This window comes from Anthonomus grandis, chromosome 4, assembly GCF_022605725.1.
Source record: "Anthonomus grandis grandis chromosome 4, icAntGran1.3, whole genome shotgun sequence".
NCBI classification, from domain to species: Eukaryota; Metazoa; Arthropoda; class Insecta; order Coleoptera; family Curculionidae; genus Anthonomus; species Anthonomus grandis.
In genome coordinates this window covers 15,758,450-15,775,942 of record NC_065549.1, presented here as the reverse complement: position 1 = coordinate 15,775,942, position 17,493 = coordinate 15,758,450, and the positions used below count along the sequence as shown (strand labels likewise).

The 17,493-nt window shown below is 34.0% G+C and overlaps 2 protein-coding genes across 3 annotated transcripts in view; both read right to left on the bottom strand.

Annotated features, from left to right (window-relative positions):
* Positions 1-3,403: 3,403 nt before the first annotated feature.
* Positions 3,404-5,112, bottom strand: LOC126735577 (U6 small nuclear RNA (adenine-(43)-N(6))-methyltransferase). Its single transcript, XM_050439606.1, has one exon. The coding sequence runs from the start codon at positions 4,985-4,987 to the stop codon at positions 3,548-3,550; it is 1,440 nt and encodes a 479-aa protein (XP_050295563.1). The 5' UTR covers positions 4,988-5,112; the 3' UTR covers positions 3,404-3,547.
* Positions 5,113-8,327: 3,215 nt separating this feature from the next.
* Positions 8,328-17,493, bottom strand: part of LOC126734868 (venom serine protease-like) — a 152,800-nt gene continuing 143,634 nt past the window's right edge. For both annotated transcript variants that reach the window (XM_050438687.1, XM_050438686.1), the window contains exons 2-9: positions 12,269-12,496; positions 12,091-12,217; positions 11,890-12,032; positions 9,354-9,549; positions 9,099-9,296; positions 8,883-9,044; positions 8,685-8,828; positions 8,328-8,623 (exon numbers count right to left, since the gene is read on the bottom strand). In XM_050438687.1, coding sequence (XP_050294644.1) covers positions 8,601-8,623; positions 8,685-8,828; positions 8,883-9,044; positions 9,099-9,296; positions 9,354-9,549; positions 11,890-12,032; positions 12,091-12,217; positions 12,269-12,490 — 1,215 coding nt within the window. In that variant the 5' untranslated portion in view covers positions 12,491-12,496 and the 3' untranslated portion in view covers positions 8,328-8,600. The remainder of the gene's footprint in view (positions 8,624-8,684; positions 8,829-8,882; positions 9,045-9,098; positions 9,297-9,353; positions 9,550-11,889; positions 12,033-12,090; positions 12,218-12,268; positions 12,497-17,493) is intronic.

Sequence of the window (17,493 nt, the reverse complement as noted above, 5' to 3'; positions counted from 1 at the left end):
ATATTTTTATAAGGTTGATGATAGTTATTAAGAAGGGTGGAAGTCATTGGAGTACAGTTGGATTCTAAATTATCTTTATATGTGACCATAAAAATAATATTCTGCAATGCGCTTATAAACACTTAGCTTTTATTATGAGTACTAAATTTAGTTCTGATTTTTCATGCAATTTTTTTGTTGTTGTTTTGTATTTCTCGTATGCTCGATCTTGGAGTATGCATGACAAGTCTGGTCACCTTTTTATGAGGTTCATATTAATGAAATTAAAAACAATCTTGACAACTTCTTCATGCATAATTATCATATAGATTATAAACTAATGAATATAACATACAGAACATAACTATCATACAGAGTATGCGTCTTCATATCTTTCCTTTTAATAATTTTAAATGGTTCAATTAACTGTAGCTGTCTTCTAGGAAAGGTGACCTTTCAAACATCTTGCAAAACCCATTCGGCAATGGCAATAATAATAACAATATTGTTGATGCTAATTATGTTAAATATTTTAAAGAACATAGAGTTGTCGCAAATGAATTTAAGTTTAACCTAATAACTCAAGACTTAATCGTAAACATTTTAAAAACTATAAAAAGCAAAGCATTTGGGGTCGATAACTTAAACATAACTCTTATCTTACTTTGTTGCCCTGCTATTATTAATTCATTATGTCATTTAATAAATATTTGTTTAGAGGAAAACTACTTTCCAAAAAAATGGAAGCAAGCCAATATTATTCCTATACCAAAAATAAAAAATCCATCTGAATTTGGCAATCTTCGATCAGTCTCCGTTCTTTCTGTTTTTTCTAAAGTAATTGAGAAAATTATGGAGCAACAGATATTGGACTATTTAAAGAATAATAATTTGATTCATGAATATCAATCTGGCTTCCGTAAAGGGTATAGCTGTGCCACAGCTTAAATAATTACAATTAGTCTTCCTTATGCTGTGGCTGTGCCACCGCGTTGGCTCAAGTGTCTGATGATATATTTAGAGCCCTTGATAATAGTCAAGCAACCGTATTAATTTTACTAGATTTTACTAAAGCTTTCGATATGGTTAATCATCAGATACTTCTGTCAATTTTGCATTATGTGGGATTTTGTGAGTTTAACTTTAATATCTTCTTTTTTGTCAGATCGTAAACAGCGGGTGATTTTGAATGATAATGAATCGGGGTTTCTAGACGTAGTCAGCGGTGTTCCGCAGGGTAGCATTTTGGGCCCATTACTCTACACACTTTACACATCTCAGATAACAAAGAAGATAACATATTGTAAACATCATAACTACGCGGACGACACCCGGCCCAGATCTATTTCTCTTTTAAAGATACTGATGTTTGGCAGGCTAATATAAAAATTAATGAAGACCTTAACAATTTATTTATAGAAACGCAAAAGTTACTTTTAAAAGTTAATCCCACTAAGTCCACAGCCATTCTTGATCAGAAATTGATGAATGATTCAGAATCTTGGAATTTTAATGGATTACAAACTAAGATTTAAGGATCATGTTAATCTCAAAATGAAAAGTGGGTACTCCGCACTAAAAATGATTTTTTCGCAAAGAGATTACCTAAATTTGCCTATAAGAAAAATGCTTTGTGAAACATTGGTACTATCCCAATTAAATTTTTGTGACACCATCTATGGCCCTTGCCTTGATTCTTATAGAATACAAAAACTCATATAGAATACAAAAACTTCAGAATTCCTGTCTTAGGTTTGTACATGGCATAAGGAGAGAACATATTTCACATAAGCTAAAGGTTGCGGGGTGGTTAAATATGTACAATCGTAGAGTGTTGCATCTTATTTGCTTCTTTTTCAAAATTCTTAAGTCAAGGATTCCTTCATATTTACATCGAAAAGTTAGACATCGGACTGAAGTGCACAACTTGAATATTAGAAGAAATCAATTATTAACTATTCCTTCACACAATAAAGAATTTTTTAAGAGATCGTTTTCTTACTTAATAGCACACTATACTAACAAATATTGTATAAATGATCTTACCATGTCAGAAAAAACTTTTAAAATTAAAACTAAACTAATTCTAATAAATCAATAACAAATTACTCACTTAAGTATTTATAATAAAATATACAATAAAATATGTTTTTTATTTTTATTTTTAAATTATAAAATCGAATTATTTATATGTGCCAACCTTTTCCTTGTCCAATTCCAGTTCCTTTTCCTATTCTCTCCTTATCCCATCAGTATGCTTTTTATTCGTGTTGTATTAACTTTCTTCTTTTTTTCTTTAACTGGGAAAATGCTTTTGTTTATTATTTATAAGTGTCATATATAACTTATAATTATTAAATATATATAAGACCTCAACAGAATTCAGGGAATCTCGCAGGGGTTGTTCCCTGGAAGTCTGAAAATATGGCCTATTAGTCACCTTCTGGAATTTTATTTGTATTAGTATAAAATTTAAGTTCTATAGAATATTTTTAGTTGTTTTAATACACATTAAATGTGCTCTTTGTAAAGAAGATATGCATTTGGTTTATAACAGAATTGTAATTTTTTATTAGTCTGGTGATTAATAAAAGTCTTATTATTATTATTATTCAAAATATTTATTTAACCTGGAGTTTTATCATACAAACTATGGCATATATAGTCTAATTCACAGAATGCAAAGTCGCTTTAATAAGTATAATCCTCCAATCAGTTAGTCAATAAGTTGCTTTAAGGCAAATTGTTTAGAATTATTATAGTATAAATAAAATTCTTATTCGTGGTCCAACTTATTACAAATTAATGTTAGTTCTTGGTAAGTATCTATCTAGTTAAGTTTTTGTAGTTTAATTTATTATATTTTGTAAAATGGTTTACCTTTGATAAATAAACTCAAGATAGGCCATTACCTGTTTAGATTTTTTTTCTTAGTTTGCAAATCAATGTAAATTTGTTTATCCTTAGGGGTATTATGTGAATAGAGTTGATTATCTCACCACAAGAAAATCTTCACCTAATGTGCTCATCATAAATAAAATTAAAGTTAAAATTTAAATGGTTATCAAAGTCTATTGACTCTTTACTAACATTCAGTTGCATACCATTTATCTTGCACTCTCCACTCACTTTATCTAAGTATCTGTTGCACATGGTATAATCCCATGTGCCCTTTGCTGTATGAAAAGTCTCCAAATCATCAGCATACAACTAGAGTATTTTATAGTCACAGACAGAGACTTGAGGAAAGCTATGCATTATAATTGGTTGTTTTCTGTTATCTAAGTAGCTACAGAATCTTTTTGCCTTTTAGAGAGTGAGTTACTCTACTGAAAGCTTTAGGCAAGAATTATGAAACAAGACAAGACAAAATGTTTTTTAGAAGGCTTAAAGCTAATGTGGAATGGTCTAGACAAGTTAAACATTTCATTAAGTAAGTAGCCGTTTTAATGAACCAAAATGTAAACAAAAAAAAATTCTGTCCCAGTAACAAAAAATATAACATAAAAAATAATAATGAACTATTCTTCCCACTTAAAAATATTAAACTTAAAACTACAGAAAAAAATTAATCCCCACCAAGACATTTCCATTTGTTTTTAACATACTGCATAATTTGATGTAAATAGTCTCTGTTACTACTTTGTTCTTCAATGGTGTTTAACTCTAAAATAATTTTGTCCTTCTGGCAATTTAAGGCACACATAAACTTGAAAAATACTACAGTTTCACTGCTTTCAGAATCAGTACTAAGCCTTAATTTTTTGGTAGTCGACTCACATATATCATCCAATGTTCTTTTATTTGGAGACTTATCACTTTCATCAGTAGATCCATCGTTGTTATTTTTTTCAGGTGAGCTGGCCTCATCATTTTTTTCAGACATTCTTCTCATATTTTCCCTTCTCTTTCTCCTTTGATGTGACCAAGTGTTTGAATAAGCACTCACAAAATACCTCTGGTGTAATTTATTCCTTGTCACTTCTTCTACTGTCATTTTAAGATTCTGAAAGATCTTTAAAATATTTTCTGTGACTTGAGCAATATTTTCAGAACTGTCAGGCATTTCATAAAGCAATGGAGGATGTTTTTTTGAGGACTTGACTAAAGATAATTTGGTGGCATCAGTCACTTTTTTAAGGTCATAGTCTGCAAAAGTCCATGCAAGACCCCACCTTGTAGTATTTCCTTGGCAAAACTCCACTTCCTTAAAACTATTAACCTCAGCTTCACGTAAAGACTTTTTTAGAATGGGTAAACTACTCTTTTGTCCTACCATGGAAGTATATATTTTAATTTTTTTGCCTATCTCTCTACTTTCCTTAATGATTTTTTGGACAAATTCCACTTCTCCTCCTTTGGATACCACTTCATTTACAGAAGCAACAAAGGCATTTTTTGGATGTGGTCTGTTTTGTTTGCGAGACTTGAAAAATGGGTGTAATTCCTGAGTGCTTGAGAAAAATGGGGGGTTGCACATACAGAAATCAAATTCCTCATCTACATTTAAGGCCTCTTTAAAAATATAATCACAAGAAACTTTTTTAACAGTGATTAGTTCTTGTAGATTATTCATTTCAATGTTTTTTCTAGCACAAACAACACTCTCATCATCAGTCTCGGTTGCAAGCATTTTCCAGTTGTTTTTCTTTGCTGCCATTAAGGGATAGATACAGGAGGCTCCAGTACCTATATCTATACCCTTGACGATACCCTCTTTTTGTATAAAACCAAGCAAATCTTCAATCCACAAAATGTAATTAAGGCGCAAAGGTATGGTTGGGACGAGTTTGTTGGAAGGCATCTCGACATCTAAGTTAAAGTCTTTTTTAAGTAGGGTGCGTGACAGGGCCCTTAGTGCGTTAGGATCTTTAAAATCAAACACAGGTTTGCCAGAAATGTCTAACTTTACATACTTTTGGAAGTCTGGAAACTGAATGGCCAGTTGTTTGAAATCTGGTGGCGTTTTATAGATATTTCTGGGATGCATATACTTGTTCATCGACATTTTGTGACAGTAGATAAGTAGATTTTTTGCCTAAATTTGAGAAACTCACAAAAAAACAGACTGGGGAATTTTGTTTTAAGGTTATGTTTTACTTCTGAAAAAATCAAATATGGCGGGAGAGAAGACAATTAAACATTCTAGTGACATGACAGCGATGACACTGGTAGCCAAGTTATTCCAACGTTGCCACCGCTAATCAAAATGAGAGTTCGTAAAGTTAAGGTCCCTACACACGACCTGATTGCAATGGCAAACTGCCAGAAACAATTTATAAAAGGAATAGAGCGTCCATACAATTTCGAGCGATTGGCTCAATTTAATACCAAGTGACGTCTCCGTGCCTAATTATTTTTCGGCGCATTATCTGAAGAGTGAATTTTTTTTTGTCGGCGAAGAAATTCTTTATGAACACCAATAGCTCTTGAACCCTCAGTTGTGTGGGACTCCGTGCACGGTTACCCACTAAAACTTCCCCGCTGGGTGGTACCAGTTGGTTCCGTGTACTGCGGTCTGCTCTGTTCTAGTCCTATTCCGCCTCATAGATTTAGTCCCACATGGTCTCAGTTCTATGGCTTCTAGTAGGCTCTGACCCTTTCTGAAGGACTTCCCAAAAGTTATTTGGAGAGTTCCAGCTTTGGCGGTTGTTCCAGTAGTTTTTATGCTTAGGTTTCAACCAGTGTCTGATATCTTTTTTTCAGGTTTTATCGCTGATACAGCATGTTTTAGAACTATGAGTCTGTTGTTGGCCTCCTTCAAAGCAAGTTGGATTGTTGCCCATATTCTGTGATAGGATTATCTCTGACCTGTTTTGCTGTTTGGCTAGATCCGCGAGATCCTCCTAGCAGTGTTGTAGAGTCTTTGACCTAGTCTTAACTATCTTAAAGTGCTTGTTACTGCCTGATGCCTTGTAATGATTGCGAAGGTTCAGCTCCTTAACGCCCCTGCTTAGTGCTACACACCCAAGGTCCTGTATCTTCTCGAATAGGGCATTACGTCCAACTTTCGTTAGGATCGTTCCGGCATTCGGTAATAGCTTTTGCTCCTGATATTGCTTCAGCCCATACTACCATGTTAGCCTTGGCTTAGCCCTGTCAGGTTTTGTAGGACCACTTTTGCAGGTAAGTTTTTTTTTTTATCCGGGGTCACTCCGAAATATCTGACCTCATATTCTAGTCGCAGGTATCCGCCAACGAGTACTAAGTTTTTTATGGACACTAATTTTTTTCCTTTTAGTGAAAGCAACTAGAGTGGTTTCTGCGGGGTTTAATGTTAGTTGTTCTTTAATGTACCAGTGCTCGATAAACGCCGAAGACCAGAAGTACAACAACGGTGACGTGCTTTGCCTTTACGACCTTAAGAGGCAAGGGCGTCTGTCATCGAAACTTCAAATATACTGAGATGGGCCATACAGAGTTCTGGAAGTCATCAAAGATTCTTCATAGAATACAAATCGGCCGTGGATTAAAACTCGAGTCATTTACTTTAACCGACTGCTTAATGGAAAGTACGAAGACATTGAGCTACGGCAGATCCAATCAGAGTCGGATTTGACATTCGATTAATTTGTGGCCCTTCATTTTAATGGACAAAAGGGTAGGTACGTCGTGGCGTGACTTGTGAAGTGCAGCAAGACGTGTTTACGGCTCCAGCTGAGTAGGCTCTGGCAAACTGTATGGCAAAGGATTTACAAATGTCTAGGGGAATAGCTTTTTCGCATAAAATTCTTTGGAAAAATTTAAGAGCTACGTCAGTCTAACCTGAGAGTCGGGAAGCACTCAACATAATCGAGGAAGTGGCTAGCGGAAATATTTTCTACCTGGCTACCAAAGACACGTCACATCAGAAGCCAACCTATAAGGATGTTTGGGGCGTTTGCTGTTCTCTAAAGGAAGAGTTGCTTGCCGAGGATCTGAGAAGCCTAGCAATTTCCAAACTCGTATGCAGACTCGATAACTTGGACTGGAGGATGATTGACATATGTTAGAAGTGGTCTTCAGGCTTACAGGCGTTCACATTCTGGTGTGCTGTTATACCCTTCAACGCCGTTCTCTGAAGAAAGCAATATTGGTTATTTCTATGAGAAATCCTGTTGAAGACGGAAAACATATGCTGTTAGGATCATTTCGGGCCGAAATTAGCTTAGGGAGGGGACAGTATAATGATATTGGCAACGCCGCGAATATATCGGTTATTCTGCGTCATTACGGTCAATCATCACGGTGATACAAACGGGCACACCGCACGACATCTCTAGAGAGACATGGAAGGATAGCGAATCTTCATAACTATCAGAACCATGGTCTTAGTATATAACGAGCCCTGGCCGCCAGGAGGCCGATTCAATTCGGAATATTGGGGCGACTTTTAAATTGACATAAAGAGTGTAGATAAATATTTCTAGTACTCTTAAATGATCATGTTTAGTGTGTATGCGTATAATAAATCAGTTGGCTATTTTTGTGCATTGAGTGTCTTAAGATTTGTCCCCATGCTTTTTCCAAATGCTGATGGTCCATACCCAGTTTCTCTTCAACACTTCCACTTGATCGTATTGAATCGGCTTCTAGGGCACTAAAAAAGATTTCTTCCAGTCGTTCTATCTCCGGGACTCTTTTGATAAAAGGTTCTTGCACTTAAGTGTGCATTTTAATTCGAAATTTTATTTAAAATTGTTTTTTTGCAAGGAATCCATCTAAATTTAACAGTGCAGAGCGCAGTCAGACAGTAAAATGAGACATGCTGATATTATTATTATTATTATTATTATTATTATTATTATTATTATTATTATTATTATTATTATTATTATTATTATTATTATTATTATTATTATTATTATTATTATTATTATTATTATTATTATTATTATTATTATTATTATTATTATTATTATTATTATTATTATTATTATTATTCTGTAAAAAACAAAAGCAGTAAAGTCCTATGATACGAGAGAAACCGGTGCTGTCATTATTTTGGATAATGCGTAATCTTCAATTCTCCAACTTGTAGCTCTAGAAAGTTGAAATTGTGTCTTTTGTATTTATAATTACACTTAGCACTGGACTTGTGTGTCAATGTATTTAAATAGTATTTTTTTTTTCAATAAAACATGAAATATTTGAAAAAGTTTATCCTCTAGTAGGCAATAGGTAAATTTTGTCAGTGTTAGATCCCTGGGTCCTTCTCTAGATCCAATTGTCCTCAATAGCTTTAAGTACTGAGAATATTCCAAAATAGTATCGCCCACATTTATAGAATACGAGAAAATAATAATGTTTATCCTCAGCACATTTCACAGAGATTCTAGGAAAGTAAAAAAGATATTTGTTGTACAAAAATTTTGTAAAATTATATTCCAGGAACGAAACAAAATCGTACGGCAAATAAATAATAAATAATCAGGGTTTTTACAACTTTCACAAAGATGTACAATACAGCCATACACTGTACGTTGGTCACGTCCATGCCCCTATTAAATTTTTATGCACACGCATTACCCATAACAATTTCATTAGAAGCTATAAAATTTCAACATTTGCAGGTGTTTGGCTCTTAAGAAAGTAATAAAAATTAATAGTCCGAATGTTATGCTATTATCCTAAGTGGCTTGTCAAGCAGAACAGAAAAATTCTCCTAGAAGAAAATAAGAAATAAAAACAATAATTGTATTGAAGTTGAGCGAAGTAATACTCACTAGTTCTTCTCTGGATCCATTCCAAGTAGGATGTAACTCTAGTATTTTCACTAGGTACTGCTGATCCGCATCCAAGACCTTTTGAAATTATACCCACTATAAACAGTTTCTTGGTCGTAGGATTTTGCCAAAATAGAGGACCACCTGAAACCCTCACTTATGTAACATACTCCTAAAGTTATTATAAATTTATCGCACCCGAATCGCCTTGACAAGCATCCTTCCCTTCAGTAAATGTACACATCTGGGAGTCTATTAAACTAGGAACATCCTGCCTGCATACTGCATTTGAAATAACTTCCAAGTCAACTTCCCTAAGAACGTTCGACTCTTGACCACTGAACTCCAACTGGCCCCATCCTAAAATCCTAGTCCGTTAATACTCCAGAAAATTCACTTAAAACACTTTCCTACCTACGGCTGTTACCTCTTCCCTCTCAAAAGTCTCATAAGTATATCTAAATGGCAAACAAATTGGCCCAACATTATCGTTGAAATTGATTTTGTCCACCATCACAATCGCTATATCTCCTTGAAAGTTTGAAGGGTTGTACCCGTCCCACATTTCATACGCTTTCACTCGATAAATTGCCGAAAAACCTGTATCTGTACCTATAAGTTATACAGTTAGATATATATATAAAAGATAAAAAAGATTTTCTGCAGTACCTGTGGTATAATCATGATCACCAACTAGCAGAAACAATGTGTTAACATCTGTATTATATACACAGTGAGCAGCAGTAATCACGTAGCGACTTGAGATGATTGTAGCTCCGCAGAGATGTTTGCCGTTTCTAGTGATCAGACCTGCCATAGCTGGATACTCATTGACTAGAGTTTCTTCACCACCAACAATTCTTTTCTAAAATATTAGAGAAGGAGGTGTTATTGAAATTTATTTTAGAAGTTAAACTCAATGATTTGTTTAATTGAGAACACAAGAGTATAACTGTAAAAGCTTCCCTGCTTGCGATTTTACTTGGACCTGATTCAATTCCTATAAAATGCTAGTAGTGGTATAGTAGTAGCAGAAGTAAAAGTAGAGAGCTAAAGAGTATCTTAGAAGTACCTTTTCGTAAACAGATCTACTACCTTCACATCCCTACTTTCCTTAAACATCAACTTCCAGAATGGCACTGTTCGCTCATATTTTCCTTCTTATGCGACTGGACCTATTGAAAACTGCAAAAAAGTTCTTTTATCCTGTGCCGCAGTTCTAAGCTTCCTCTTCCTCATTTAAGAGACTTATTCTGTCTCTTACACCAACAACAGGTGTAAATATCTATTTGAGGCCCTGTTCTAACTGCAACCAATTTCTTGATATAAAAACAAGTTGATTGATGATAGTAGATTACCCCTCAACACTATACTGTGAGCGAAAATCTTGGTTTCGCTGCTTGCAATGTTGGATCACATTCAATGTCAAACTACGGAGTGAATCTCCCTAAAGTCTGTCCTGTAACTCTTTTAACCGAATAAAAAATAAACTCTTTTCTGCTGAATTTCTGCCACTTCATTTCATTAGCACTTCTTCATACATGTTTCAGTAGCACTTCTTCATCTGAAACGTCTTCATCCTTTGTATCCCAATTCTGCCTAACCCTTAATCTTTACTGAAAGGTTGTTACCTTCTAGAGAGGTTATGATAGTTTGGTTTGGTGATGGACATGCTTTAGAATTAAAGGCTTTTCCTAATGCAGTCTCTTGTTGAATTAATAAAAACAAAGAACAGTTTATAAAGACAAAGAACAAAACGAAAAAAAAACGCAAAATGCAATCATCAATAACAGAGCTGTAATAAAAAGAACAAAATACTTTAAAAATTTTTACTAATGTAAAATTCTTATTAATATAAGAAGAACGAGTAACGAAAGAGGAACAAAATGACCGAAGACCTAAATATGACCAATGACTTCAGAAGCATTAATTCTCTAATGGCCAACGACCTGAAATGAAAGGATATAGAATGAGTTTAGGTAGAACTCTCACCAAGAATATTAATAAGAACATACATTACTTCGTATACGACATTGTGACGTGCTGATCAAATTTTTTGGGATAAGGAAATCTGTACGCAGTAGTAGCAAAATCATCAAGCAATAGTTGAGAAAAAGAAGATACAGAAAGTACCTTAGTGGTAGTTCTATGAAAACCAGCTTACCACGCAGCTGTAACACACAACGAGGATACTGGTTATAGAACCGAAGATTTGTCCAATCGAACTAGAAAAAGCTATAAGCTTTACAGCTGGTTGTTGCTAAGTTGAATTGGTTTCTATGCATTACGTGGGGAGGTGACATAAGATAGAAACTAGATTGAAAAGGTAAATGCACTATCAATTCGTTTTTCTGTAATAGGTGATATGGTGACACCCAGTCGCTTTTAAGAAAAGACGAAAAAATGTGATTTTTGGCAAGCATTGTCAATTACAACTTGAGTACTCGAGTCGTATGGCTAAATAAAAAGTAGATAATACTTTAAAGGAATTAAATTCAAAAGACCGACACATTTTGAGCAAGAGAAGAGTAACTGTGGGTCATGTCAGTAGTACCATTCTTAAGTTGCTGCAGTAGAAGAGCAGCAGAACTGCAGGTTATTGCAAATGCTGCGTTTTCTACATTTGGCTTATCCAGAAGTTTTGTTGTAAATTGTAATTTTCCAGGCCAAAGTTCAGTACGGCATGTTTTGTAAGAAATAAAAAAATTGTGGCTACTAGTCTTTGCAAAAAATGACTAGTAAGTTCAAGGTTTTCAAATGATTGAAGCAATAAAGAACAAACTTATGGCGTATTGCCTATATGGATGTAAGAAGTCTGTATAAATCTGGAGAAATTACTTGAGTGTGGGAAAATACATATACAATATCAGACAATCAGACACATACAATAACATACAATAATCAGACACATACAATAACAGAGAGGATTCTGGATTAGAAGTCGGCCAATGGAACGGTTAAAAAAATTCCAAGAGGACATTGGGTTCAACACTTAAAGTTGAAGCAGGCTTTTATACTTCCAGCGAAAGTTCATGATAGTCTCTTTTACAATATCAAAGTACACACAGACACAGTAACGTTTTTCCACATAGAATTGACTATCTGGACGTTTTCAAGACAAGTTTATTGATCAGGTATCCAATTTTGTATATATTTAAGACATAAAAAGCCCATGGATTTAGATGAAGAAACTATTAATACTTACGTCATTTTTCCACCCACATTGGCAACTTGGTTGTACATTAGGAGCTGCAAAGTCGTTCATACTCATCTGGGTTGTGTTTTCCATAAGAGCTGTTACGGCACATAGAAATCGACCACCAGGAGACCTTTTTGAGGTTTTTAATGCTTAAAATGAACTGAATTTAAATATCTGAACCATTATATTTTAAAAATGCTTTTTTACTTAAGCTCAACATGTTTTCTTCTGTAATCAGAGAGAACGATCCTTCGCCACAATACTTATGTGACTCGCTCAGGTTCGTGCTGCCGCTGAAGGTGATATCTATGCGGTCCTGAATGCATTTTGACGACTAGAATTACAAAATTTAAACTAAATTATTGAAATTTATAACCTAAGTTACCTTTGGCATGGTAACATCATCACAGGATAAAAATATCTTGGAACCTTTTGGACTTTTTGCTATCCACTGGCAGCTACTACCCGCACTGTAGTTCTGAGGGTATTCCTTATTGAAAATGTAATAGTTGTGTCCCCTGTCCAACTGCTGGTAGTACTGGCAGTCTTTGTCGATTGTATTCACTACCATTGATACTGGCAATAAAAGGTTCCAAATGTTTGACATCGTACGCTGAAAGATTAAAATGAAAATTAGATTATAAATAGCGTGAAGTTATTTCAAAGTCTTTGTAGGTAGCCAAATGACTCCAATATCTATAACAGAGAGTTGAAAGAAAAAATTACTGCTGAGATACATATTTTATAAATTTCAAAACAAATACGTCACCGACATAAAGTGAAAATGGGATACATTAATTAATTGAATGTTTTACCTTTTCATATTAAGTGACTTTAATTTATGCCCTGAAGTACAATATTTAGATGGCGTAACAAAGCGAAATGAGTACGAGAATGACTTTTCCCGCACTGATTATGGAAAGCAATTTCTTTATCAAAAACTATATCAGAATGCATATATTTTGTAATATTAGTATACAAAAAAAATAATTCTTTTGTTGATTCTGGATCGATTAATGTTTAAAATCACTTCTTACTTGAGAAAATATTAAAAAAACTTCTGAGATAAAATTAAACACTTTTTAACTTTCGGTTAATTAGACAAAAGCTTGCCTCCCTGTACAGTAAAATATTTATATAATTAGTGATTTTAAAAGTTCGTCTATCTTTTTCTATTTTCTTTTAATAAGTTTAATAAGAATTATTCTAAAAAAAATAATTCCAAAAATTATTAATTAAAAGAAAGAATAACTTATAGTTATTTACCACTATATTCATTCTGAATATTTAAAAAAAAAATAAATATTTGAATGGAGAATTAGTTTAATATGAGATCAGGTTTTCCAAAAATTGAATAAACTTTTTTCCTGAAAAAAATATTTCTTTGAGTAGTTACTAAAAAAACTTAAATATACTTATAAGAATGCCATAGAACAATGTCAATAATTATTTATTACAATATATATACACAAAAAACAATAATTATGTGAAAAATATTTCGTTTGGTACCTAAGCTATAAAGTTCCAATTTTAATTTCGGATGCCAAATATCAGGATCTAATTGCCCTGCTTAAAATGAAACCACTAGCATTAATTGATACATATTAGGCATTTTACGTAAATTTATCTCATAATGGTAAAACAAAAGCTATTTTATCCGAAAGTGAAGATATCTCATATCGCATATCTCAGAACTATGATTTAGGAGATACCTAGCATTTAGCTACAGTAAAAAATTGACATTGCTCCAATAGTAGATTCACTTCACCGTTAAAATCAATCTTTAGTCCCTTATATTGGACCTCCACTCCGTCGTTAAACCTCAAAATATAAATATTGTATTTTAAAAATATTGGCGACTTAAGAGCTAGCTCAATAATTATGACATGTCAAAAATTATGCATGCCAAATAATTAAAACATCTAGGAGTCATCTGAGTCTACCTTGTAGCAAAATATTAACATCAAACTTAATATTTTGGTTTTAATGAGAATGACCCATATTTAATATTAAAAGATCAGAAAAAGAGTCTCGGTGGCAGCAAAATGGCATATCCAATATCTTGTCCGTGTTAATTGAATTGAAGGTGTCAAACCATTGAAATACTCGGGCAAAGTCTGATTATATCTTTTCTTTTAAGTCGGTCCATGCGTGTTGCTTTTATAATTAAGAGTGGAGTCGTCAGCAAAACAAACAATTTCATTCGTTGAATCAGTATAACATAGACCATTCATATAAATTTAAAATTGTAAATGTCAAAGTATGGTTGCTTGAAGGAGTCCTATACTAATTTTCATCTATAAGCTAGATCGACAACAACGGTCTGGTATATCACTTAAGTAAATATACGATTAAGACTATAATAACTGCAAAATTTAGACAAATTTTTTTCTATTTTGGTAACTAACTAGTATTTAGATTTTTTCTTTTTGTGTAAATTGTAAGTTGACCAATTTTGTACTTTTTTAATATGAAGATAATATGAAATTAAATAAATTTATAATTTCTTTTATACTTGAGTATGTGCACTGTAGAATGAGCCCTGTTGCTCCAGTAACTACTGGGATAACTCTTATCTTCATACCCCAGGTTCTTTTTATCCCTAGTTTCTTGTATTTCAGCTCCTTGTCTGCCTCTTTCGCTATAATGTTATAATCAGATGGGATGAAAAAAACATTTAAAATCAAGCATAGTTTTTTCAATTTGTCTTATAGCAAAAAATTTGGTTTTATGGCCTTCATAGATCGATTAGTATGTATATTCTGGTTTCATATGAGTGTAATCTTATTGGTATCTTATCATCATTACATGGTCGGATGGTCATACCATATTTCAGTGGAGTAGGCGGCAACTGCGTTGTGACATTCAAGATATTCGTTCTTGGCAAGGTGAATTCATGAACACATTCTGTCCGATACAGACTACATTTTTGGCCTAAGCTAATTTTCAGGATTTTTGTCTTGAGGTAGTTAATTGATTGCAATCGCTTGATCTTGACATGAAATGCTAAGTGCCTCCGTCTGCATTGTCAGTTCTCCATATTTGAGACACATCAAGGTATTTAGTTTATTAACAGGTTCTTTTTCTGATTCCTTTAGAATCTATCCATGCATAATCTTTCCTCTCCATTCAGCCTTGATCCTTTTCACTTCATTTGTTTCGAATATATTTTTAGTTCTTGATGTGGCAATTGGAGATTGTTCATAAAACATTCTTCGCTTTTTGCCTGTAAGCCATTCCGAAATAATACACACGTTGCCCAAAATTCTTGGACCGCCATTTTTTAGAAATGGTCCAGTGTTTTTTACAACATTAGTACCCTTTTTTATTTGTTTAATTATGAATAAAGGGAGGTACATTTTGGTGTTCTAATAATTTTATACACAGGACGAAAAAAATGACAACAAATAGGATACACAAAATCAATAACATTTTATTTTTACATATTTTTTTATAATTTTTACACAAAAAGGTAGTAACGTGTTAATAATCAGTATGTCTTCCCCTTCTCTGCCACAAGAATACGCTTATGCATAGAAACAATAAGGTTCTTAATGATTTTTTGAGATTTTGTTCCATTCCTCTTGAGCTGCAATTATTACCTCCTGAAAGGTCAAAGGTGGATGTTCCCTATTATGAATCTTTCTTTGAATATAATCCCATACATGTTCGATCGAATTCATATTAGGAGAGTTGGCCGGCCACTCTAATCTCGTAATACTTCCTTTTTCTAAAGCCTCTTGTACCCTTCTGGTGCGATGGGTCTTGGCATTGTCAACCCTAAATATTAAATTGTCGTCTATTCCATTACGAAATGGATGAATTATATCTCTTATAATATTTTCTGCATACATGTTGCCATTCATATTCCCATAAATCGCAATAAGAGGTGTGCGGCAATATATACTACCCCAGAACATCCTTGGTATGGAACGATTTCTCGGGGAACAGCCAGTCTTTCTTTCTTTCCAGATGTCCTCCACACTCGATGACGGCGACTTTCACTTACTAAAACAAGTCTCGTTTCGTTTGAAAAAAGCAGGTTATGCCACTGGCGTAAAAGTTCCTGTGCCCAATGAAGTCGTGCAGCTAGGTGTCCAAACAATAGTCTAGGAACACGTAAAACTCTTCTAGATCTTAAATTGGCAGTATGAAGCCTCCTTCTTTAGTGGTAGCTGATATTAGTCTTCGGTACTTCCTAAAAAAATGGCCACGTAACGTTGTAAGTGAAACTGAACGATTTCGACGGACCAAATTTGTTACATAGCGATCCATTCTTCAATTGTTACTCTCGGGCGACCAGCTCCACATTTTCGATCAACGTTTCCAGTTTCTTCGTATGAATTTACGATACGAACTACCGAACTTCTAGGAATACCCAGACGATTTGAAATTGCATGATATGACGAATGTTCCTGGTGCAAAGCCACTATTCTTGCTCTATCAAATAGCAAAATTACGTTTCCCGGAACTTTAAAAAAAAAAACATAATGTGAATCAAAAGCCAGATATATGAAGACTCATAATATCAAAAATGCCTCTAGTCGCAAATAAGCAGTTTCTTAAAAACGATTTTTTCTTCTTTAGGGTGCACAAACAACATACTTTACATGCCCAGAAACTGAACGTCAAAAAAAAATTTTATACAAAATTTCTAGGGACATTCCTACGACATAGAGTATGTCTACATTAATCTTGGGCGTAGATACCATGGATGGTCAGGTGCTTTCTTATCTTCCTATCTGTTGCTTTGATTTCTATCTGAGTCCATTTTAATATTCCAAAGCTGTATAGAAACAGAGTAATTGGTATGGAACAATACCAGTTCGATGGTCGACAGCTTATTTTTGGCCGTAATCTTAGTCTTAAGGAAAGTGTTTTATTGTTATTATCAGATTTCATGCCAAACGGCAATCGCACTTCCCCCTGGGGAAGGGGGGATCGTTCACTTATCCCAGATATCAGAAGGATGAAGCTCTGGTGGAGTCCTTTCCATATTATCGGACTCTGTTTTTTTAACTTCATTTACAAAAATAAACTTAGACTAAAAGTACATGATGTTTTTGTTTAAACTATTTGATGTTATCTGCGTTTCCAATGAACTTTCTGACGATTCTTGATGTGGATAATAGCGTCGACTTCTGCATCAGCTTATAGATGCTTTTCTTAAGGTTGAGCAGTTTCATGTTTTCAGGCTCTTTGGTATTACTCCTGTTGTTGACACAATATTTGGAACTGTCCGCACTTCTCTCATTCCCCATTGTCTTCGTATCTGGTATTCTAGATCCTGTACTTAACAATCTTTTCATTATGTTTTGCACTTAGGTTGTTATTATTGGGAATGGCTACATCAATAAGGGTTGTCTTGCTAGAAATTTTATCGATTAGGATTAGGTCAGGCCTATTGTTACTTACTCGTTGGTCTGTGAGTACAGTGCGATCCCAATACAATTTGTGTTGGTCATTTTCAAGAACTGGTTCCGGCTTATAGTTATAATATGGTACCTTGGCTGTCGATAAGAGGTTTAGTTTTTCTGAGAGCTCTTGGTGCAGTATGTTTGCAACTAGATCATGTCGTTCTTTATATTCCGTTGGTGCAAAAGTTTGACA

Coding starts and splice junctions, on each gene's coding strand:
- LOC126735577 (XM_050439606.1), bottom strand. CDS start 4,987: ATGTCGATGAACAAGTATATGCATCCCAGAAATATCTATAAAACGCCA.